The sequence below is a fragment of the Colossoma macropomum genome, unplaced genomic scaffold (genome assembly GCF_904425465.1).
Source record: "Colossoma macropomum unplaced genomic scaffold, Colossoma_macropomum, whole genome shotgun sequence".
Classification (NCBI taxonomy): Eukaryota; Metazoa; Chordata; class Actinopteri; order Characiformes; family Serrasalmidae; genus Colossoma; species Colossoma macropomum.
In genome coordinates, this window is record NW_023494784.1 from 30,236,251 (window position 1) to 30,262,408 (window position 26,158).

At 37.0% G+C, this 26,158-nt stretch overlaps 2 protein-coding genes and 1 pseudogene across 2 annotated transcripts; all 3 read left to right on the plus strand.

Annotated features, from left to right (window-relative positions):
- Window positions 1–1,272: 1,272 nt before the first annotated feature.
- Window positions 1,273–9,090, plus strand: LOC118810656. Its single transcript, XM_036574605.1, has 5 exons — window positions 1,273–1,413; window positions 2,894–3,177; window positions 5,985–6,054; window positions 6,631–6,672; window positions 8,453–9,090. The coding sequence occupies exons 1-5, from the start codon at window positions 1,273–1,275 to the stop codon at window positions 8,714–8,716; spliced, it is 801 nt and encodes a 266-aa protein (XP_036430498.1). The 3' UTR covers window positions 8,717–9,090.
- An 11,347-nt stretch (window positions 9,091–20,437) lies between these two features.
- On the plus strand, window positions 20,438–21,429 carry LOC118810274 (up-regulator of cell proliferation-like). Its single transcript, XM_036573910.1, is given in 1 exon segment — window positions 20,438–21,429. A coding segment is annotated over 1 exon segment (519 nt). The 5' UTR covers window positions 20,438–20,881; the 3' UTR covers window positions 21,401–21,429.
- A 49-nt stretch (window positions 21,430–21,478) lies between these two features.
- LOC118810661 lies at window positions 21,479–23,311 on the plus strand (annotated as a pseudogene).
- Window positions 23,312–26,158: the final 2,847 nt, after the last annotated feature.

Sequence of the window (26,158 nt, forward strand, 5' to 3'; positions counted from 1 at the left end):
GAGTTACCATGTGTTTTACTTCATAATACTGTTCCTGATCATTATTAACTCCTAGTTCATTAATAGTGAGTTATCATTGTTTCACTTTATAATACTGTTCCTGATCATGATTAAGAGGACATTAAAAGAGAACTACTGTTCAGAAGAAACACTGGCACATGTGCCCATGCAGAAAAGAGTGATGTTTTCTTTTCTAAAGATGAGAGGTAAGCAGACTGGTCTACTGAATACTGAAGTATTTTAGCAATTGCCCCATTTGTAGGCTGATGTTTAAATTGGTTCACACTGACAAATATGAAGATGTACATTAGCCTTTTAAGGTTTCTGATCAAAACAAACACATGAGGGACACCAGTCATTACAGTGTGGTGTGATACCCCAGTCTTCTCTGAGGATACTTGTTTCTGTGAGTAGAAATGGAGGGTATAATCCATTATATTGTAGAGACTGCACACTGTGTAGTGTATTTCACTACTGGTAGAAGTGTTGGAATACACTACATCAGTTAGTAGTTCAGCAGGAACCTTGTCAGACACAGCTATTGAGCAACTAATGTTGAATTGATCTGTAAATTATGAGTAATTATTCTAAGAAACCATAGGTACTAAGTAATTCTCTATAAGACTCAGTAGTTATTGTTTAGTTAATAGTGAACTACCCTAATCATTAATTCATTATTACCTACTGAGTAGTTAACTAGTAGACCTTGGTAGTTAAGAGTAGTTTCTCAAGCATTAATGCAGAACTATTTATTTGTTCCTGCTTAGTTCCTGATTAGTTACTTATTAACTATGAAACAGTATTGTAAAGTGTTACCCTCATGGCTTCTCCTACCACTGCTATGCTGATGACATCCAACTAATGCTTTCCTTCCCACCTTTTGATACTCAGGTTTCCAGTCACATCTCGGCATGTATGACTGATAGCTCTTCATGAATGGCAGCTCCCCCTGAAGCTCAGTCTTAGCAAGACAGACCAGTTATTCATCCCTGGAACTACAGGTCCTTAACGTGGTCTTGCCACCTCATTTGAGAGGTCCTTTGCCATTTCGTCTGAAGATGCAAGAAAACTTGGTGTGATTCTGGATAACCAGGTATGGTTCTAAGCTCATATTGTAAACCTGACTTGGTTATGCAGGTTTCTCCTCTACAATCTGGAGGATTTGACCCTTTCCCTCTCATAAGGCCACCCAGGTGCTAGTTCAGTCTTTTTCATCTCAAGGCCTGACTACTGCAGCTAGCTCCTGGCTGGTCTTTCTAGGCTTCAGGCCCGATGACACCGAGCTGTGACGAACCCTGGCGAGGACGGCAGGGAGAGCCGCAAGTGGATGGGGGATGGAGCGCAAAGCCTGAGCTCCGCCAAGGGACGCGAGTGACGGCAGGAGGAGGAGGACAACGGTGCCGGCCACGAGAGGCATGAGAGCAAGGAGTGAGTCCCGAGCTCCACCGTGGGGGCGGTGACAGGGTGGCAAAGCAACCAGCTCTTGTTCCCTCTCGGCTCGGGTGCTCCTTTTAAAGCGGGAGCGCCTTTTAAAAGAGCTGAGAGGGAACAGAGAGAGAGGGATGAGCAGCAGCAGAGCAGACGGAGTGAAGAGCTGAAAGCACCAGTGAAGAAAAGTCTAGGTAGAAGCCACTGAAAAGTGGGCAGCGTCGCATTGGTTTTGTTTTGGTTTGTTTGCTTTGTGTTGTTTGTTTGGTGAGTGACTAGCCTGCCAGGTTAACCATGAACCTAGGATGTGAGTGTCTGAGTGCCTGTGGACTTTTGTCAATGATCTTGCGTCATAGATATCCCATCCCCTTTTTGGTCTTCCAGAAACATGTCCATTGTGTTATTGCTCACTTCCGTTGTGTTGTGATTGGCAGCATTTCTGAAGTTGCCTGTTTGTATTTTTTTTTTTGTGAGTTTGTAAAGTGTAGCTCTGATGTAGTCATTGTGATGAAAGCATTTTCTGTGTTTGCAGCACGTTCATGAAATATAGCATCGGTGTCCTCATTTGTCTTATTCTGCTGTCACAATACATAGTACTCAACTCACAATCTAGTAAAACTCTGCTGCCATGGTGCAAACTCATACACAAAAAAAATATTTCAAATGTATTTATCAAATATATTTTTGCACTGCATGAAAATGGCCAATCAATGCATTTTTAAAAATGTGTTACTGTATTTGTTTTATTTTCAGTTTGATATAGTTTTACTAAAGGTTACAGCTATAACTAAACATACGTAATTTGAATGAAAGGTATTGAATTTATCGTGGTACATATGCAGTAAGATAGTACTCACACAAAATGTAAAAGACTGATCATTGAATTCCATTCTCATGCTGTATCAGTATCTACAACACTTGATTCCATGTTAAAAGTTCATTTGCTAATACTAAAAATAAAGACACTGGAATATAAATTCATTTCAGGAGGTATTCCAAACAGTAAAGTGCATTAGACAAGGATGTTGGCTCTTTTCATACATTTTCAAATATATTATACATTTTCATATATTTATTTTGTATGGTACATTTCTTTGTGCAATATTTCCCCATAGCATTCCCCATTAAAAAAGAACATTTTAAAATCGGCATGTATTTTAATGTATTTGAAATGTATGTCCATATATATATTTTTTTTAAATATGAGAAGTCCTCAACTCATAGCCTAGTGTTGCTCTGCTGTCACAGTACAAAGTCCGCGACTCATTGCCTAGTCAAACTCCGCAGTAAAAGTCCCCAACTCACATACTAGTCAGATTCTGCTGTCACAGTGCAAAGTGTCGACTCACGGCCTGGTCCTACTCTGCATTCACAGTGCATAGTGCCTGAGTCATAGCCTAGTCAAAATCTGCTGTCACAGTGTAAAGTCCCAAACTCACAGCCTAAACTTACTCTGCTGTCACAGTTCAAAGTCCCCAAACCATGGCCTAGTCTTACTCTGCAAGTCCATATCTCACAGCCTAGTCAGTCTCTTCTGTCAAAGTGCAAAGTCCCCGCTGCTGCAACCCCCCCTCCTCTGGACTACCAGTGCACTGCCTTGCTCCCTCTCCTTCTTCACAACTCTCACTTCATAGCCACCCTCCACTGGTTTCCCACCCCCACTGGTTTCCCTGCTGTCAGCTCAACCCCCCTACCTGCACACTCCAGTACCCAACCCCCTGCTCTAATCTGTGCCTTACAACAGCCCAGGTGAGAAACGTCTGCTACCAAGCTCTACACTAGAATAAACAATACTTTGAATTTACTTGATTAAAATGTGTGCATTATTTCCAAATAACATAAAATACAATCTTAATCTAATCTCAGTTATGTTAATAAATTTTATTCATGTAGATATTTGAATAAAGTCATTTGAATATATGACTTTTTTGATTGTACAGTGTCCAAGCTTGAGCAGGACTGTACATTGTAATTTTCTAACAACAGAATAAACTCTCACCAGTTCTAATAATTACCAAGACTTTTCTGAGAAATCATACTTGGTGTAGCCCCCTCCTCCCTTTACTTTCTGTAAAGTTAGCTTTCAGTTTTGAAATATAAATACTGAATGCAAATAGAAAATATAACATATCTACATAACAGCTCATCCTGCATGTTATTTATGGATATACTTTGGTAAGCAAATACAGGGCTTTTCAATTTTGCTGTTTTCTTTAGAATTTCTAACATTTCTTTTGTGTAATTAAAATGTTTTACAGAATATAGGAAAGTGCATGTCACAAAAATGTGACAAATTATTTAATACTAGATGGGCTCAGTAAGCTCACCGTCTAGTCAGACTCTGCTGTTACAGTGTAAATTATCATGCTCACAGCTTAGTAACACTCCACCATAGTGGTGGAACTAAAATAATATGAATGCTTCACTTATTTGATTGTACAGTCTTCAAACTTGAGCAGGGCTGTACATCATTATCTTCAAACAAAAGAATAAACTCTCACCATTTCCAGTAATTACCAAGGCATTTCTGGGAAATCCTACTTGGCATAGCCCCCTCCTCCCTTTTCTCCCTGTAAAGTTAGCTTTCAGTTTTGAAGCATAAATACTGAGTGTAAACAGGAAACATAACAGTAGGAAAACAGGACCTCCAGCATCAGATAAAGCAGAGATATGTAAAAGAGAACTCATTCTGCCTGTTTTTTATGGACCTATTCTGGTAAGCAAATATAGGTCTTTTCAGTTTTCCTGTTTTCTTCAGATGTTCAAACATTTCTTCTGTATAATTAAATGTTTTACAGAATATAGGAAAGCATACAGTATGTCATAAAATTTGTCAAATCGTTAATCCTAGAGGTAAATGGGCTGGGTTTGTTGCTGTCTCAGGAAGAATTTGAATAATAGAGAAATACATATAATTCATTTCTGTTCTAGAAAATATTAGTCAGAATATTATATTTCATATCTCTCAGTAAGATTCTTTGCATCAAATTATGATGCTGTGCTATTCTGTCTGCAGATATACCTGAAATTCTATGGTACAAGCTATAGCTTTTTATGTTCGCTGCCATCAAACACATTAAAGACCACATTTGTACAGATCTACCTTAGATTGCCTGCTTGTGTCTTTATTTTTTCCTGCAGTGTGGATAAACAGTATTTTACAATAGCTTCAAATGTGGCTTAGCCAATCAGATTTTTGTTGTTAGACATTCCATTGATGCTATTAATTATATTAAATGTCCTGTGCAAGGGTACAATGACCACCACAAGCTATCTAAATTATATAAATGAATATCTGGCTAATTTTACTGGGGTGAGGAACCACCACTTTTTGACAAAAAATTACTTATGAATAATCAACCAAACCAAGGAAAAAGAACAGAAATTAGAAAATAAAACAATTCCTAACATTGCTTACATCAAAAAAAAAAAACAAAAACAAAAAAAAAAACTCTCCCTAAACTGCAGGGACTGCTGATCTATTGACATGAACAGACAGTCAAACTCACTGCCATTTCCCAAATGTTAAAAACTTTCGTGAGATTGTGCTCAGTGAGAGCTGCAACGTTAAAAATGTTTGCACTGTGATAAGCTTAGCTTTGCAAACCATCACTGAATCCATGTTAAGTCACCATTAAAGTGTCAGAGTTAAGTTCAGTGAATCCAAGTTCTATTGTAATGTTGGTTGAATTTTTACAGGCTGAATTAAGACTAACACATCATTGAAAGTCTCACAAAAATTCAACATGACGCTAATAGCCCTTAGAAAATCTATTACTATAACATTGTGAAAACCACCCTGCATCGTCTACAGCGAGCGTCATTTCTTTAAATGCCAACTCTCCTAAAACAAACAAAACTTTCTATTAATTTCTTTATTTAAATTTACTGAATAACATGATAACAGGAAAATGTTTTAAAAAGAAATTTTCAATAGTGCGAAAACAGTCACACACTCAAACTGCAGTAATTCATAAACATCAGATGACCATCATACTTCATGAGATCTAAATTCTCCTTCTCTGCAACATAAAAGCAAGAAGTCAGGCTGTGTTTTTAACCATTTGTTGTACAAGAAGCTTAAAATTAATAATAATTCTCTAGTATTATTTAAATTTTATGTCACAATTCTAGACTCAGTAAAGGAATATTAAATGCAGATTTTTTTCCAGTTAGCATAGCCGATATGAACAGCAGTGAGAGGAGGTTTTGCCACCATAATATAGCAGTTAATCAGGTAATACTTTAAAAGAATTTAAATTTAGTCAGACAGTATTATCTATCACCCAAACGTCAAACTTTTTAAAATTAAGTTAGAAATGAAAATGTTTTTTTTGTTAACTTACACAAATGTATACATCCATGGCAGGCAAGATGCAATTCCTCATACTGTCCTTTAGGTTTAACACAGTCCATGTAGTAAATCCATTTTGTCTTTTTAAGAGTCTTTTTTCTATGTCCTCTCCCTGGTCCTGCTGATGAGGACATAGATTCTGATATGTAAAATCTGCAAACTGTGTCTTTATTTATACTTTTACTACTTTTTCTGTCAACAGATGTGTAAAGGTTACAACGACATCAGGACCTGACATTGAAGAGACATGGCCTTCTTCGCAGATCTTGAGTGTATGAGCTGTAATCTGTACTCTCTCTGTACTCTTATTTAAACAAACACTGTTATTGCTGTTAGTTATAATTTTATATTTTCTATATGTTTTACTAGTTAATTGGTCTAATGCTAGTCATTTCAGGCTCCTTTATGATTTACAGTTTTCATAAACTCACTCAACATTCATTCCAATTAAATAAAACTAACAGTTAGCCAAGTAAACTACAATACAAAACTTTTCTGACAAGGAAATCATTGCGGTCGGAAGAAAACCTCATATCTCCATTTTTGTAGTTTCAGTTTTTGACAATTTGAAAATGCCTGTGGCCCTTTACATTGTGTGTAAATTTCATGAAGAATGGACAAAAAGAAACCCAAAAATAGCCCAAAAATACTTAGGAAAAGGTCTGGTTCCATTGATTTACATTAAAAGTAAAGTAGTTTTTTTTTCCTTCTACTGTAATATAATCATTTTGGAGATACAAGGTTTCTTCTGACAACAGCGAAATGTTTTCACATCAACATTATATTTTTTAGATTTTAGTGATGCCAAGTTGGTTAATAATTAAATGCTTGTTGAAAACTATTTATAGTGCAAGACTGTGGATCAGGGTCTACACAGTGGCAACTCACAGGTGAGTTAATCTTGGCATAACAATTATCAACGACACTGCCTATACAGCACAGGGATTTCTATTCTAATCTGCAAAGGGCTGGTGCACGTTTTATGTCAACAAAGCAGGAGCACATGTTCAATTGTCTGGGATGGAAACCAACTGATTAAACAAGTAGAAAGTAGCCGTTCCCCTGCTTGTTCAGCCACTTCAGCCTCTTGCGGATAAGGCCATTTTAGTCAGTTTGAGTGATTGGATCATACTGTATAACCCTGTTTCCAAAAAAGTAGGGACACTGTGCAAAATGTAAATAAAAACAGAATGCAATGATGTGCAAATCATTTAAATACTATGTTTAATTCAAAGTAGTACAAAGATGGCATATCAAATGTTGAAACTGAGAAATGATAGTTTTTGAGTTTGATGCCAGTTTAAAAAAAAACTGGTAAAGTTCTGTAATACAAACAAAAAAAAAACATGGTGGAACTTCTCACAACTTTTTAGGTCAATTTGCAACAGGTTAGTAACATGATTGGTTATTAAAATAACATCCCAGAAATGCTGAGTCTTTCAAAATAACGATGGAGTGGGTTTGTCACTCTATGAAAAACTATATAAATAGCGCAACAATTCAAGACTAACATTTCTCATGTAAAAGAGCAAAGAACTTCATAATTTCATAATTTGCATTAGATGATATAATTTAAAGAAACCAGAGGAATCTCTGTACGCAAGGAACAAGGCAGAAAACCAATATTGGATGGCCCTAAACTTCGGTCCCCCAGGCAGCACTGCATTAAAAACAGACATGATTCTGTCGTGGAAATCACTGCATGTGTCTGTGAACGCAGTTCATCACTGCATCCAGAAATGCAAATTAAAACTCTACCATGCAAAGAGGAAACCATATATAATAAACAGGATTCAGAAACATCGCCACCTTCCCTGGGCTCGAGCTCATTTAAGATGGACTGAGGCAAAAAGGAAAAGTATTCTGTGGTCTGACATATCAAAATCTGAAATTTTTTTCCATGGACCATGGGTGTGATGGCACCATTAATGCTTAACGATTCATACTGACATGCCAAAAGTCACAGAACAGGAATTAGTATCGTGTAGGACCCCGTCTAGCCTGGCGTAGCAACTCAACGTGGCTTCGATTCCACAAGTGGACAAAAGACGTCTGGAGGGATGTTGAGCCATGCTGTCTGGGTAGCCACCCACAGCACTGTGGTGTTTGTAGGTGCAGGATCTCTGGTGCGAATGGACCTCTCCATAACATCCCATAAATGCTTGATTGGGGCAAATGTGCAGGCTGCATCATTTGTCAGAACTCTCCAGAATGCTCCTCCAACCTATTCTGAATAACTTGGGCCTGATTGCACAATGCGTTATCCTGCTGGAATATCCCACCATTGTGGGGGTACATAAAGTCCATGAAGGGCTGCAAATGGTCACCAAGCAGTGAAACGGTCAATGACGTGTTTAGGCAGACCAATGGACCCAGCCCATGCTATGAGAACACAGCCCACACCAGTATGGAATCACCACCAGCCTGCACAATGCCTTGTTGACAACTGGGGTCCATGGCTTCATGGGGTCTGCGCCACACACAAACCCTACCATCAGCCTGAAACAATTGGTACCGTGCGGGAATGTGGATGTGATTTCTGCCAGAGTCACATGTCTGTTCACATGGACAATTCTAGCCAGACGCTGCTGGTCATGATCATTAAGCACCCTTGGGTGGCCACTGCGCTGTCCACTGTGAGTAGTAATACCTTCTATGATGTACTCCCAGGACACACGTGACGCTGTGGATCGAGGAATGTCAAATGCCTGCACAACTTCAGAAATGGAATTTCCCATCCGTCTGGCACCCACTATCGTGCCTCTATCGAACACATGTTGCCTTGCCATGAGCACACTGGCCAGTGTTCAGCCTCACTCACAAGATAACACCTCACGACTTAAACAAGTGTGGGCATTCTCAAGCTGTCCCCGTGAGATAATGCCACTTTATAATCAAATTACATACTGCTGTCCCATGACTTTTGGCATGTAAGTGTATACAGGTTTTGAGCAACAGTTGCTGCCATCAAAACATATTTTTTTTTTCTGTGAGCATGTGTGTCATTTATTCTGAACAGTAGTAACCCTTTAAAGTCCTCTTGAGTGCACGGTCAATCAAAGAAATGGCTCACAGAAATATGTGGCTGTGTATGTGGCCTACCTCCAGTTCTTCTAAATATTACCAATTGATTATGTATTCAATATATGTTAGATAATGAATGAGGTGTTACTGCATCCATTTTTAGAAAGAGTTAAAAAATGTTTTGAAACAACATTATGAAGTGAAACACATGGTAATTCATTATTAATGAGCAGGTTATTACTGTGTCCTTCCTTAGGAATTAATAATGATATGGAACAGTATTATAATGTGAAACACATGGTAATTCATTACCAATGACAGAGGTGTTACTGTGTTCTTTATAACGAGATAATAATGATCTAGAACAGTATTATAAAGTGAAACACATTCATTACTAATGACTGAGATGTTACTTTGTCTTTATTTAGGAGTTAATAATGATCAAAAAGAGTGTTATGAAGTGAAACACATGGAAATTAAAATCATCCAAGAAAGGATTTAGGGAACATAATATTAGAAAAAGTAAGAATAAATAAATTGTTTATGAATCCTTTTTTATTTGTGTACAATCAGAATTTGAAAATATCCAACTGGCTACATTGAAAATAACATACTCAAATAAAATGAAAATAAAAATTGCTACTGAGAGAAAAAGGTCTGAGACCTTAGACTGATCACTGTATGTTCTTCTAGTACATTTTTTCATCTTTTTGTTTTAAATCTAAAGCATTAAGTTTTGCTGCCTGTCTTTGCTCACGTTAGCATGCAGTGATACTAGAACATAACCAGTAGCACAAGGTTTAATAAAGCATTGTTATTCTTATTGTTTTAAAAACAAACAGTAGAATGAACATCATAAAAGAACACGTTAACAAGCAGCTTGTTGCTGCGTCAGAGTAACGAGCTCCTCACAGGCTGCACAGCCGGCAGTTCGTTCTCCAGCTCCTTACACAGACCAACTGGCAGTCAAATGTGATCTTAAAAGTATCCATTTTCTGTTTTCGCGCAAAGTAAGAAGTAAAAACGTTCAAATGGCTTGAGCGTCTCCTACAGCTGTCAAAGTTGTTGCTTAGCAACGGCATCTCAGCAGAGTGATACATTGTTTGTGAAAAACCCGTGATGTTATGGCGAAATAACAGCACGGTTAGAACGCTACTCAACCAATCAATTGCATGGCCGGAACTAACTGTTGTAAAACACCTAATAATAAAACCTAAGACTGTCATAAAAGAACACCTTAGATGATACTAATACTAATACTAATACTACTACTACTACTACCACTACTACTACTAATAATAATAATAATGTTTTATTCTTAATAAAATCTGTTCATTGACAATCTAATTGATCTTTTTCATGATGGCTTTACTTGGCAGATTGGAATGTTTACATTTAATAATAAAAATGGATGTATGCTGTTCGGTTTATATTCGGTTGACTTTAGGTGATGATTCTGAATAAGAAGGGAGAGAGAATAATCTTACCATCAATTACATCCAAAAGTTGCTATGCCAAATTATAGACTATAAGACTATAATATTATAATTATTCATAATATTTTCACATGGTATATCATACATATACTCACAATATTTTGCAAAATGTGTCATGAATATAATATTCATAAATATACGTTATGTATAATGAATGATTATTATCTTTCTTTTCATTTTTATATTCTGAAAAAAATCGTAATATTGTCTCAATCTCACCTCTCCTGTTGTAGAAGTTGTTGTTGTTCATATTATTATTATTATTATTATTATTATATTTTATTGTCATATGAGTATAAATGCATAGAGTGTTAAATAAACATTTTAGTGATCAATTGAATGAAATCAACTTAATTGAACCCCTTAAAATCCCAGGCTTACAACATACTAAAGCTTATTATTCAGTAAATACAGGGACTTCGAAGCAAACTATTCTTAGGTTAACCCTAAAACAGGCAACGTGCACCAGGAGATACAAAATATTTAACATCCTGTAGGGGGCATGACTGAAGGTTTTCACCCAATTAAATTATCATTTATCAAGTCTTATCTGTATGTAGGTCACATGACCTGGTTCTGGTTATATGTCATTGTTTAGTCAGCTTGCTCACAAATCATCATGGCTGCCAGTGGTGTAGGACTTACTGATCAGGTGATAAGTAATTATATATTATTCATAGTTATTTTTAATAAAACAATAACACAAATTTATCAAACTAATGATGACTATTGTCTTAATATGCTGATGAAAAAATGGTCTAATGGTGTCAGCTACTTTAAAAAAAAATGTATCCCCTGAAATACATTGCCAGATTAGGTGTAAAATGTTGGTCAATGTGTAGTATTCAAAATTTAATTTCAAAAAGGAAAACATGTCAATATTCACTGCATAAACAGATATTATCATGCACAGGTATTTATTGTTTTGTTCTGCTGTATCTTAATAGTCACTATATTTGGTCTGTTGTGCATAAAAAAAAAGAATTTAAAAACAGGTATGTACATAATGACAATATAACCTTATACACTTACTGAGCACTTTATTAGGAACACTGTACTAATACACAGTAGGGCCTACCTTTGCTCTCAAAACAGCTTCAATTCTTAATAGCATGGATATAACAAGACGTTGTGAACATTCCTTTGAGATTCTGGTCCATATTGATAAGATTACATCATGCAAATCCTGCGGATTTTTCAAGAACTCTGAACTCATTGTCATGTTCATTAAAACCAGTTTGAGATTACATTTGTGACATGGTGCATTATCATGCTGGAAGTGGCCACTAGAAGACAGTTAATTGTAGCCATGAAAGGATGCACATGGTCGGCAACAATACTTAAATAGGCTGTGGCAATCCAGCGATTTTGATGATTGATGTAAGCATAACCTGAAGCTGCTGGCCCATATCTGCATGATTTTATGCACTGCTGTTACACAACTCGTTGATTAGATAATTGCTTGATTAAGTGGGTGTACAGGTGTTCCTGATAAAGTACTTGCTCAGTGTATTTTCCTGCAGGGCAGCACAGTTCTTGTTTTCCTATTATTTACCTCACACATACCACTTTTCATATTGATTCTATCATAGGCCTACTACAACCTTCAGCCCTATCAATTCTGTTCTATCAAGTGAATAGCAACCAAAAATTTCAAGGTTGTAGTAAGCCTATACTTTGAGAGAAATGATCAAATCAAGTTAAAAACTATGTGATGCAATGACCTGAGAAAACAAGAATGTATCACTTCTGATCATCAAATAAAACATAAAAATGTTTACCTTTCTGGCTCTTTCTACACCTTAATGAGGCAACATATCTTGGTAGATACGATTCATAAAATCCAAAATAAACAATAATTTTAAACATTTCTTTGGATATATTTTATTTTGGTGCAAATGAAATAAGTAGTAACCTTAAACATTTTTCATAAACTCATTTTCTACTGCTTGTTTATAGGCTAAAGAAGTATGTAATAAAACTTTGGGCACATTGGGTGCCCTGGCCATTTAAGGGGTTAACCGTAGAATTGCATGGGACTCTTGTTATGATAGCATTGCTGTTCCTGTTTTTGCAAGGGAGGTTTTTGCAAGTGAAGTGCTGGGAATCAGAAATTTCCTAAAATAATGGGAGATGGCAGTTCTCCATTGTTTGGAGCATTGGAGAAAAGCATAATGCCTGGCTTGGCCAATCAAATCAAACCTCATAAAGTTGTAAGCCAATCATATCCAACCTTGACATCAGGTAAGCTCTTCTAAGAGGACACTTCTCTTCAGCAGCAGCAGCACCGACTCATCAACATTTACAAAGTTCACAAATGTTAGTTTCAAATAAATTACTGATCACTGCTATTATAATAAATCATTATGCAATTATGCTAGCATTGCTAACAGTAAATGAAGGCCTGTAAGGGAATGTTAGCATTATGTGAGTGAGAAGTTGCACTGCACAGTGGGCCCTTAATGGATTTGGGTGGGCAGTACACCACTGGGCTAGGCCACAGATAACCAGACACAGGCCCACGGTGGGTCACTTCACACTGGGTCCACATAATTTTGCCCACTGTAGGCCCTTAATGGATTTTGGAGGGCAGAACAGTGCTAGGCCAACGCACAGAAAACCTGACAGTGGCCCATTGTGGGTCAAGCTACACTGGACCCACATCAGTTAGCCCACTATGGGTCCTTACTGGACTTAAGTGGGCAGTACAGCACTGGGCTAGCCCACGGATAACCCTCATATGGGCCCACTGTGGGTCAATCCACACTGGGCCCACATCATTTAGCCCATGGTGGGCCCTTAATGGACTTGAATGGGCAGTACACAGTGGCTAGCAAAAGGATAATAATAATATTTCAAAGTCATTATGACATGTTGTCAACCTGTCTTCAACTTTTGTATCTCAACATTATTTCAGTTTTACTATGACATTAAGGTATCAACGTGTCCTCAACGTTGGTATATTAAAGTCATTTGAATATCTTCAAATGTGATACATCAATATAATTTTAATGTAAAACTCTGTAAACAAAATAGCAAAGTTGCATAAAAACTTTTTTTTTTGGCAAAAGCAAAAAGGTAAGATTCTGGATTTAAAGCCTAGCGTGAATTTATTCTCACATTAAACACAACCTATCTTGACAGTGTTTTCAGCTGTTTGAAGCTATCACTGCATGATGAGTGGTGGGGGAAAATCAATTGTTAGATGCATCGCGATTCACAAATGTCAAAAATTGATTTTCTAAATTTTAACTGATAAAGTAATGTTGATGGAACACAAAAGCCAGAACTTCGAAGTGTGGAAGTGCAGCGCCCAGACAGTAATGCAGAGGGTGCCGCTCAGATTTCTCACTCATCCATTTGTGTCTTTGTTGACAGCACATAACAAGGACACAAATGGATTTCTTCACATCTCCGCCAGGAAACTTTTCCATAAGTAGAACAGTTTCTTGTAAAATGTCTCTCAACATTCGACTGTTTTACGAGACTGAAGTCACTTCCCATTCTCCAGCTTCTTGTTCGAATTTTCCCGTTCCACCTTAAATTCTGCCTGAGGTGCCAGAATGTAAATGCAGCACCATTTAAGGTGAAACAAGGAAATTCAAAAGAGAAGCTGACTTCAGCTTCGCAACTTTTTAGTGTTTGACAGTTTCTCATTGCAGATTTAACGTACCAGGAAACCGGCTGGAGTGATTATAAATACAAATTAGTCTATTAGCCTCCAAATGTTCATCTTAAATCTCTCACTTTGCCTTTTCATTAGCAACTAGCTAGGCAAGATGGTCTACGTTGCTAGGTTATGTGACCTGCAGTCTGCACGCCAACCTTCAGGGTTATAGGGTGGTGACTTAGCAGTGTTTAAGACCATCTATTGTTAAAACTATGTTAGAACGATCAGCAGAGCTTTATTTTACTGTAAAGGAAGATTACTTATTACCTGAAAATCTAATTCTGCTGTGGAGCCGCATAAGGGCTGTAAAAGAGCTGCATGTTGCCGACCCCTGAGTTACCGTATGGATGTTATGCCTGATCAGTGTGTGTGTATATATATATATATATATATATATATATATATATATATATATATATATATATATATGTATATATATATATATGAACTTTGATATATATACAATGAACTTTGATATATAATTATATATATTTGATATCAATATATATCAATGTTCATTCTACATAGATCAGTGTTCATTCCATACATATCAAAATTCATTCAATATATATAAATGTACATTCCATATATATCAATGTTCATTAAATATTTCCTGTTTGGCTTGCCATAATATATATATATATATATATATATATATATATATATATATATATATATATATATATATATATATATATATATATATATATAATGGTATTAAAAATACTTGAGGAAATTAAAAGCTATGACAATGATTTGCCTTTAAATGGAGCCTGTCCCTTCTTCTCTTTAACTGCTAAAATGTGGAGAGAGAAACTGAGGGAAGGAGAGAGCAACTGTAAAAACACCAAATATTGAATGTGCTGAATAAAAAAAAATAAATAACTGTTGTCTGTGCAACAATTGAAAGAGGCAAATGGCAAATGGAAAAGACTTGAATAAGCTAAAATAAAAAGGAAGACAGTTTGTTAACTTTAAATTCATTCTATGCTAGTCTCATTAGGTTTAGCTAGCTAATGCTAGTTAGCTAATTAACTGACAATTGAAGAATTTGGTTCTTTCACTGAAAAATACAAACACAGTTTGTAGTCATAAAAAGGAAAAGTATGTATATTTATATGTATATTTATATTTTACTGCCTATATTTACCATCTGCTGCTTTCTATATCTGCAGCTAAATTCATTATTTGAATTTTCTTTTCTACCTTAAATGGTGCAATAGTTTCATTCTGGCACATTTACAGGCATCCAATGTAACTGCTGCATCATTTAAGGTCAAACAGACAACTCGAATTACCTCTGTAATCCGATCTCTTACATTGATTCAAAGTCTGACCCCTATCTGAAAAGTGAAAAAAGAAAAGAAAAATATTACGATTATTGAGATGTTTTTATTTTGAGACAATTTTGATATTTATGGTTGGGTTGCTCCTTTGACAAGCTGGCTGCAAAAAACACAAGGAAAATATGAAGGTAGGGCATAGTTTTCAGCTTCTGGATAATTTATAATAATAATAATAATAATAATAATAATAATACATTTTATGGATTAGGTAAAAATCATTGTCGTTGGTTTCATAAAGAATATGTATGATATTACATTATCACTGTAATTCTTTAATAGAATATTTATTAGAATTAAGTCTATTCTTGCAACAAGAAAAATGGACTTGAATATATATTACATTTATATTGTGAAAATCAGGTCTGCAAACAGAATACAGCAATATTAGAGTACGTTTGTCTAGTTTGTTGTATTTTCATATGCCTCCCCACACTTAGTTGTGTTCTAGTGTTCTAGTAAGAAAATAGTTATCACTGTTGGACATCACATTTAAGTTGTCAAATTAGACTGTAAAATGAAACAACAATAGACCTTTTTCACTTCACTTTTTGTTAGCAGGTAATATTGTTTCCAGTCAAATCAAAACAAATGGCGCAGTCCAGCGTTTTGCTGTTTTGCTGTGTTCCTCAATGCCACAACTCCAGACAAAAATATGTTAAGATCAAAATGGATCCAGTCAGTCCAACAGGTAGAGGTTCCTAATTTTGGAGTAAATGCCATCGTAGCTGTCTCACTTTGCTGAGAGAACTGTTTATTAGACTCCTTTGGGACAGTTCATGCTCAGAGATGGTGTTGCACCCTGCCGTTTCCTTGGGAAAGCCCAAGAGTTGAGAATCTGTTTATTCAAGAGCATCTGCATGGCTTAGATCAGATGTTAACAGCCAGAATAAGAAAGAGAATGTCAATGAGGAAGTGAATGTATCTTTAGCTTCTCATTCAAATTTCCTTTCTACCTTAAATGATGCATCAGCCACCTTAAATTACTGCAAAGTAGATACACAAGTGAGGGTCGAAACCAAAAAGCCAATACAAAGGTAATCTGAGCCAAAGGGGAAAATCTGAGAGTTGATAAAGAGAAACAAAACAAGGTTATAACAGGATATCCAGCAAAACAAGAGAACAGCTCTGTACAGACTTTCAAGACAGAGACAATAAGCCAGCTTGAAACAGACAAAGTCAGTACTCAGGTGACCGGGATCTGCTGGTTGACGGATGATTGATTGGTGGAGTCACATGATAAACTAAGAGATTGTAATGCAGTGAGAGCCCGACTGAGAACCGGGAAGTGTCACAGTAACTTGAATTTCATTTTGTTTGAGCATGTTATTTTAAATGATACAGCCAATTAGATATTTTCAAACGCTGATTGTAAACAAATAAAAAGGACTTAATAAACAATTTACTTTAATTTAATTTTCTTCTCCTAAAGTCTTTTTACAGATGATTTGTATTTCCATGTGTTTCACTTTATAACACTCTTTCAGATCATTATTATCTCCTAACGAACAGCACAATTACACCTTGTTTATTAGTAATGAGTTATGTGTTTCACTCTCTAATGCTGTTCGTCATTATTATCATCTCATAAATAAAGATACACTAACATGTTGTTCATTAGTGATAAGTCTCCATGTGTTTCATTTTATAATGCTGTTCCATTATTATATTCTTATGAAGAACAGTTACACCTTGTTCATTAATAATGAGTTACCGTGTGTTTAAAGAATAACTACTGTTCAGAAGAAACAACACTGACGCATGCTCCTCCATAAACGACTGATGTTTTCTATTCTAAAAATGAGGGGTTAACCTGACTGTTCTACTGGATACTGTAATATATTGGCCATTTATTAAATACACTTCCTTATTTCTATACTTTTTGTACATTTTATAAGCTCCACTTACCATATAGGTGCACTTTGTAGTTCTACAATTACAGACTGTAGTCCATCTGGTTCTCTGCATACTTTGGGGGTCCTGACCACTGAAGAGCATACTTTTTCATACCATCACAGAGCAGGTATTATTTGGGTGGTGGATCATTCTCAGCACCTCTTAGAATGATCCACTGAGGTGGTGGTGTATTAGTGTGTGTTACGCTGGTATGAGTGGATGAGACACATCAGTACTGCTGGAGTTTTTAAACATCTCAGTGTCACTGCTGGACTGAGAATAGTCCATCAACCAAACAAGCTTTAATAATCAACATAAACAAGCATTCCACCAAGAAACGTAGTTCCTTTAGAGCACAGTATTGTATGGTATCACTTTGCATCATGCATAAGAACATTCTTCCACTTGATAAAATCACAGTGACACACAGCCTCTCATGACTTGCTTTATTACAGTTTTATGATTGCTTATGCACGATTTTGAAAACAGGGCTCATTTTGTCCAAACACTACACATAGTTCACCCAGCCACAAACACAAGCAGTGGAACACCTTGGATCTTTTGCAAAATTAAACACTTCATTCAAAACTATACAACAATTAATAAAAAAACAGTTTCACTAAATGTATTCAGTGATGTTACATTATATAAAAATACAAATTGAAAAAGCACATGGGGAAAACAGTATTTTTTCTCTCTCTTTTTTAATCTGATTTACAGTTAGCAGTTTTAGTCCTGTAATCTTTGTGGAAAATTCACTTTTCATTAAAATGAAGATTAGAAATTTGCAACTTTTTTTTTCTTTCTCATCACCTGCTTTAGTCCACTTCTGCTCCCTCAGTCACCTGAACTGATGCTAAATGTATCACTTGCAAACATGTCCACTACTGAAGAGAACATTAGATTGATCATCCCTCAAAAGAGCTCAGTAACAAAGAGATTAATAATTGATGATCGCATTGACTTATCAGCCTACTCAGGCTTTAGCAGAGCTCAGTAACACTGAGATTAATAACTGATCATCATATTGATTTATCAGTCTACTCAGGCTTTAGCAGAGCTCAGTAACACTGAGATTAATAACTGATCATCATATTGATTTATCAGTCTACTCAGGCTTTAGCAGAGCTCAGTAACACTGAGATTAATAACTGATCATCATATTGATTTATCAGTCTACTCAGGCTTTAGCAGAGCTCAGTAACACTGAGATTAATAACTTATCATCATATTGATTTATCTGTCTACTCAGGCTTTAGCAGAGCTCAGTAACACTGAGATTAATAACTGATCACATTGATTTATCAGTCTCTTCAGGCTTTAGCAGAGCTCAGTGACACTGTAATTAATAACTGATCAACACATTGATTTATCTGTCTACTCAAGCTTTTAAATTAGCAGTGTGCTAATTTAAAAACAAGTATCAGTATTGTTTCTTTTTTTTTATTTACTGGGAAGCTTTTCTAAAAGTACTTTCCTAAAAATGTAAAAAGTAACTGTATAATGAATACTGAATTCTGAATGTTCTCCCTTTTGCATTTGTATTCTCTATTTTGCATTTTTGTTCTCTGTTAATGGTTTTGTGTTCTCCCTTTAAGTATTTGGATTCTCTATTCTTTGCGTTTTTGCATTCTCTCTTTTGAATTTGCATTCTCCTTTTTGTATTTGTGTTCTCTCTTTTGCATTTGAATTCTCACTTTTTTATTTGCATTCTCCCTTTTGTGTTTGTGTTCTCTCTTTTGTATTTGCATTCTCTCTTAATTTTTTGTGTTCTCCATTCATATATTTGTGTTCTCCCTTAATGCTGTTGTGTTCTCAGCATTTATTTGCATCTTAAATGTTCTGTAATCTGCCACCATATAAGAGGATAATGATATAATGTATAACCCTACACAGAGTCAGGGGTATAGCGAAGCTTTAATGAGTGCCGCACATCCAATATCAACTATACAGACAAGCCTCGAGAATACATTAATATTATTACATGTGTATATCACATCCTGATAAGGAGAAAACAGACTATAACTAAACACTCAGAGATATAGCATATAGATAGACTGCTGATAGAGTGCTGCAGGTTTGTGGTTGGACATTTATTTTTTTTTAAAGGTGTTGACAACTCAAAGGTGAGTGAGAGACTAGGTGTGCAGCAGGGTAGGGGAGACTAGGGCAGACAAGTCTTATTCCTCTAATTTAAAACATGCTAGAGTGATGACACTCATAATGCACATACTCAGTTAGACCCTCCCCACACCAGTAAGACAGAAGACACTTTCAACATCTGATGCTGCATTAACTGAAAAACCTGTTTTGGAGGAATGAAAGTAGTTTTTTCATGAGCTGTATTTTTGTCATACTGTCCTTTTTTGTATGAATTAATCAAAACTTACATGAGTTTGAATCATTGTTTTGTTGACTTCTAAGTGACATGGCTATAATGTTTCAGGGTCAGTGTGTCTAGCCAGCACATGAAGCTCTGTCATGAGTGATAGGACAGGGACAGCAGTTGCATCTGTCCCCAGTCTAAGCAGCCATATCTAAACAGACCACACAACAGTATTTTTCAACATTTCTATTTTAGTATAGGCACACTTTAGCTACTTTATTGCTTATGATGAACAGAACAGGCAAATATATTATAAGACCTTCAGAGGCCAATGATAAACAAAATTATTTCCAAAATTATGTTTATATTTTCTTATACATGTGTGTGTGCATGTGTGTGCATGAGGGGTGCCTTACAGTGAATAAATCATCTAAAAGTAGAAACTGTACTGTATTTGTTTTCAGTAGGCTATGCCAAGAGTGAGCAAGAAAGTTACTAACAAAGGGGTTCAGTATTTTGGAATGAGCCTCAAATGTAATCAGGGATGAGTGAAGGACAATCAGGGAAGTGATAAATATTAATAAATACAAAAATAATACTATAATATTAATAAATAAAAAAAAAATACTATAATATTATTGTACAAATAAATTAACATGTTGCAACCGTCCTCAGTCTCACCTAAGTGAACCTAAACCTGTTGTCGGAGCCTGTTATCTCATTATTGTGCTGCGGACAATCAAGTGAACGCAATCTGTCTTAAAGCAGCTACATAGTGTCAGGTCATCGGGTTTACACATATGAAATATGGTTTTCTCACTATTTTGGAGTTTTACAGCCATATAAGGCTGGGATACAGGAAATGTATTCTAATAACTTTGGACAATAAGTATGTCATGCTCAAATGTTACTTACAAAGCAAGATTTAAAAAGCATAGAGCTACAATAATCATATCTTCATTTGTTCTAATTTTTGCAGATGGAGTGTAACTTAAAAATGCATTAACAATGATACATTTTGTCCTTAATCTCATCCACACCAACTGCATCATCAGGAGCTTTGTATGGCCAGAACATACTAGAGGTATCAGTGAATTTATATGGTTTGCAGGCTGTGAATATAAGTGTTACTATTGCTTGACACCTAACATGTACAAAATTTTTCCACTGAGCCTGAACAGCAGACAATTTTGTTTTTGAAGCACAGGAAAAAAATTTCTTCAAAATTAGGTTATGTTTCTTTTTTCTCCATAGCAAAATGCTCCCAATTTTTATGATTATTAATATTATTAATATTATTAGAATGTGTTTTCTCAGTGTTTAACAAATAAATTTAATATTAAGATGTCCATGTGCCAATTTGCAGTGCCCTTTCTGTTACCCTGTGGTAGACAGAATCAGTGCACTCTTATGTTATGGGCTCTAAGAGGTATCCTGAAAGAGTGGCGTCCCCATTCAATGTCTGAAAGTAAAGGGTTTGTTGAAGAGAGTGCAGTTTGTGCAAAAATACCTCTGGTGTTGTTTGTCAGGCTAAGAAATTGCAGCTTGTCAAAGTCCCTAGTTATAAACCACTTACTTAGTAAATCCCAGCAGCACCATGATTTCTTTTGTCACCAAGACATGAAAGGAGGATGTCGCCCCAGGAAGACTGCTAACGGTATGGTTTAAATGTGCTGGTATCTGCCAGGTGGGAACATGACCATTGACATCTTCCCTGAGCCAGTGGCCATTGCTAATTTAAGAGGGGATGTTGGTGCTTTTGAAACACAGTTTGCTTTCCTTACTCAAGTGTCAAATGCAATTTTTGTGTTCCTGGACAAGTTTGAAGAAAGGGAGCAAAAGATGTTTGTCTCTTCACAATAAATGAATTCAAAATTATTCTTTGTTGTGAATTATCAGAGAGACACAAATCCAGATGTGAAGTCATCAATTCAAGCAGCGATGGATGCCCTCAAGTTGACCAAAGAGGACATCATTGTGAAAAGTCAGAATGTCAATATGGCAAAGCTTGCAGACATGATCTGTTCTACCATTAAGAAATCCCTTAGTGAGCACTCTCCGTCCTTAGATATTGAGTCCATGTCAAAGATTGCTTGTGAATTTGGAATATCTATGGATGAACTTAACAGCAAAGCCTCCAGCTCAGCAGAGCAAGCAGCACAGAATATTATGAAAGGCATTGGAGTTCGTGAAATTGCTGTCTATAAGAAGAACCAGCTGCCACTGCAAGGTGAAAACTGGAAAAAAAACTGTCTCAGATAGAAAAAGAGGAATGCAGGTTACAAACTGCAGGAGATACAAAGCTGGAGGAATACAAAGCCCAACTTCAGGAGGAAACAAAATTTATAAGACACAAAGTAAGTACAAGATCACATCAGGAATGTCAGAGTTTATAAATGCAGTGACAAATAATGACTCCATTGAGAGGGCTTTCTTTCTCAAATGGATGGGGTACAAGCTGGACATGCGTTCACATAAGCACCTGTCATCCCTTCGACATGCTTTGAAAGAATACTGTCAATGAAAAGACAGAGACTCCTTGGCCAAAATAGACCAGCAACTTCTGGACAGCTCTCTTGGCTTAGAACATTACTTGAGAGAGATGGGACATATTTATGAGGCTTCACTTGGTTCAAGCTAAAAACTGGATAAACTCCCCACAGTGGCTGCTGAGCTCCTGCAGGAAGGGTTTCCTCTTGAACTGCTGGAAGGAGATGCATCCAGTATTCCAGAAAATTGGATAAATGATGTTCTGATGGAGCTTCACCAGATGGTTGGGCAGAAGAGTCGTCTGTTGGTCCTGACAGTGTTAGGGGTTCAAAGTACAGGCAAATCAACACTGCTCAACACCATGTTTGGAGTCCAGTTTGCAGTTAGCAGTGGTCGGTGCACTCGTGGAGCTTACATGCTCTTACTTCTAGTGGGAGAGGACCTCAGGACAGAGCTGTCATGTGACTATATCCTCTTAATCGATACAGAGGGTTTGAAATCAGCAGATCTCGCCCAACTTGATAACAGTTATGAGCATGACAATCAACTAGCCACATTCGTGATTGGCCTTAGTGATGTAACCATCATCAATGTTGCAATGGAGAATTTCACAGAGATGAAAGATATTTTGCAGATAGCAGCATGCTTTTTTACGAATGAGGGAACTTGGTAAAAAACCAATTTGTCACTTTGTTCACCAAAATATTGCTGGTGTATCAGCATATAACAAGTTAATCACTGGTATATACTAGGTTTATGGTATGACACTCCTGCAATGGCACCTGTTAATACAGGCTACAGTGTTGCTGTTTTCGATTGAAAAAAAAAATGTTAAAACTCCTGAAAGAAATAAATGGTCAACCATTCTTCAACATCCCACAATTCCTGGTTTGGACGAGAGGCATGTGGAAGGCAGTGAAGTTTGAGACCTTCATTTTCAGCTTTCAAAACATACAGGTTGCCCATGCCTATAATAGCCTTTGCAAACAATTTTCAGAATGGGAGTGGTCTTTCAAAAGGCACATCTACTCCTGACTTAAAAGTGCAACTATATAAATATTGAAAACATACTACAAAAGGAAAGATCAGCATGTAGGTTTGGTGGAGAGGTACAAAGTTGACTTTATCAAAAGCATCCAGAGCCTGCAGACAGAAATGAAAAACATAATAAGAAACAAATTAGATGCTGCTTTTTTTTCAGCTGCGAACTAATATGGCAAAACTTCACAAGAAACAAGCTACTATGATGGAGGACCAAGTCCTGCAGGTGAGTTGTCTGATGATGATTTGAGGGCTGATTTTGAGAGCATATGGAACAAAGCATTCAACGTGAATATTTCAGGCTTGAAAGAGAGGGACATTCCCTCTGAAATGTTAAAGGAATTACACTCAAGTTTTAGCCACCACAAAATCAATGAATACATGGAGAATGAAAATTTGCGGACACTAAAACGCAGCAGCTCTCAATATTGCACTGAAACTTGATCAGCGTGTTCAGCGAATCTGTTTTGTTCTCCAAGAGAAAAGAAGCTCTACCCTTACCAGAGTCCAGAGTTCTGTACTAAAGGTAAGTGGAGAAGCCAGCTGGTGTGATGCTTTGTTTGGTATTGCCGCAGACAGCCACGTCTCTATGAGCGCTAAAATGCAGCAGCTCTCGATGTCGCACTGAAACTTGATCAGTGTGTTCAGCCCATCTATTTTCTAAATTTCCTCGCTACTAAATATTCCACAGTCAACTGTCAGTGGTATTATAACAAAGTGAAAGCAATTGGGAACGACAGCAACTCAGCCATGAAGTGGTAGGCCACGTAAAACGACAGAGTGGGGTCAGCGGATGCTGAGGCGCATAGTGCGCAGAGGTTGCCAACTTTCTGCAGAGTCAATCGCTACAGACCTCCAAACTTCATATGATCTTCAGATTATCTCAAGAACAGTGCATAGAGAGCTTCATGGAATGGGTTTCCATGGCCGAGCAGCTGTATCCAAGCCTTACATCACCAAACGCAATGCAAAGCATCGAATGCAGTAGTGTAAAGCACGCCACCACTGGACTCTAGAGCAGTGGAGACGTGTTCTCTGGAGTGACAAGTCACGCTTCTCCATCTGGCAATCCGATGGACGGGTCTGGGTTTGGTGGTTGCCAGGGGAACGGTACATGACTGCACTGTGCCAAGTGTAAAGTTTGGTGGAGGGGTGATTATGGTGTGGGGTTGTTTTTCAGGAGTTGGGCTCGGCCCCTTAGTTCCAGTGAAAGGAATTCTTAATGCTTCAGCAGACCAAGAGATTTTGGACAATTTCATGCTCCCAACTTTGTGGGAACAGTTTGGGGATGGCCCCTTCCTGTTCCAACATGACTGCGCACCAGTGCACAAAGCAAGGTCCATAAAGACATGGATGAGCGAGTTTTGTGTGGAAGAACTTGACTGGCCTGCACAGAGTCCTGACCTTAATCTGACAGAACACCTTTGGGATGAATTAGAGCGGAGACTGCGAGCCAGGCCTTCTTGTCCAACATCAGTGTCTGATCTCACAAATGCGCTTCTGGAAGAATGGTCAAACATTCCCATAAACACACACCTAAACCTTGTGGAAAGCCTTCCCAGAAGAGTTGAAGCTGTTATAGCTGCAAAGGGTGGGCTGACATCATATTAAACCCTATGGATTAGGAATGGGATGTCACTCAAGTTCATATGCGTGTGAAGGCAGACAAGCGAATACTTTTGGCAATATAGTGTATAACATTACACTATTACTGTTTCAATAGTAACTATTGAACTTGAAGACTATTATATCTACAAATACTAGATATAGTGCTAGGTGGTTGCTAGGGTGTTGCTGTGGTATCCCAGGGGGTTGCTATGGTGTTCCAACGCGGTTGCTAGGTGGTTGCTATCATGCTGCTAAGTGGATGCTTGGTGGTTTCTATGGTGCTGCTAAGTTGGTGGTTGGTATGGTTCACTGCCACCTTAAATCTCCTGCTACCTCACATCTGGCACCTTAAATCCATGCCACCTCAAATACAATGCTACCTAAAATCTCCTGCTATCTTAAAAGTGTGTGTGTGTGGTGTGTTGAGTGTGTTTGTGGAGTTATGTTAAAAAAATCTAGCAGAAAAATAAGAATTATAATATAAATAATATAAGAATAATATAAAATGAAAAACAATATAAAATATAGAACAATATAGCTGCATATTTGCGCTAGGCAGTCAAAGCCCTACTGCCATTGGCCTCCGTCAGAAGAGCAGACCTACCCCAGGCAACACCAGTGTTCTCTGTCGCTGCCAGACTTGGTTCCTCCACCATTACCTGAAACAAAGCTTCTAATCACCTTTTTAGAAGTAAACAAAAAGCAAAAATGTTGTAGTGAACTAAAACCACTACCAACACTGCAACAATTTAATTTCTCTCACATTAGGGAGGGCAATAAAACCACAAAGGCCAGTTTACAATACAAAGATCCAATCACCTACACACAGAAACTGCCAGCAAACAAATAAAATGCAAATACTCAACGGACAAAATCAGGAATGGACAAACCCCCTAATTCTGTTACAACCCGGTGACAGAATCTAACTTTCACAAATGCAAACTGAAGCGAAGAGTGGAGTGTTCTTTCAGGTTGTGTCAGAAGGGAAAAGAATAAAAATAATAATAATAATAATACAGAAATATTGAAAAGAAAGACAAGAAAATTTGGTACAATATAAAATACAGTGACATGACAATAAAATGTGATAAAACAAACAGAAAGAGGAAAAATGACTGAAAAAGGGGCAGTAGAAGTGATCTGACTGAAAATACGTTATATGCACTGTTTTATGCTTTTTAATGAATTCAGAGGTTTTTTAAATTTATTTGGCATGTAACATATGACTTCATTGACTTAACCTTAGCTTTACATCAAGGTTATCTGTTGAGATTTCAGTTCTGTGTCAGACCTGCTTATAGCAGATGAAAGGCTGTACAGGTTCTTGGCTGTTTTTATAGTTTGCCCTGAATACACGTTTCTCATCAAGAGAATTACCTATGCCGACAATGTCATACCCAATGGCATTCAGAACATCTGTGAGTGTAAATATAAAGTGAAACTGAAATTTGCTGTGGTGGTAGTTGACAGTTCCTGCTACTG

What these genes read in the sequence shown, in the direction of transcription:
- LOC118810656 (XM_036574605.1), top strand. Translation starts at nt 1,273, where the DNA reads ATGACACCGAGCTGTGACGAACCCTGGCGAGGACGGCAGGGAGAGCCG. An exon ending in TGTGCCTTACAACAGCCCAG is followed by an intron (nt 3,178 to 5,984) that starts GTGAGAAACGTC and finishes TTCTGTCAACAG; the next exon opens with ATGTGTAAAGGTTACAACGA. An exon ending in CTTCTTCGCAGATCTTGAGT is followed by an intron (nt 6,055 to 6,630) that starts GTATGAGCTGTA and finishes AACTATTTATAG; the next exon opens with TGCAAGACTGTGGATCAGGG.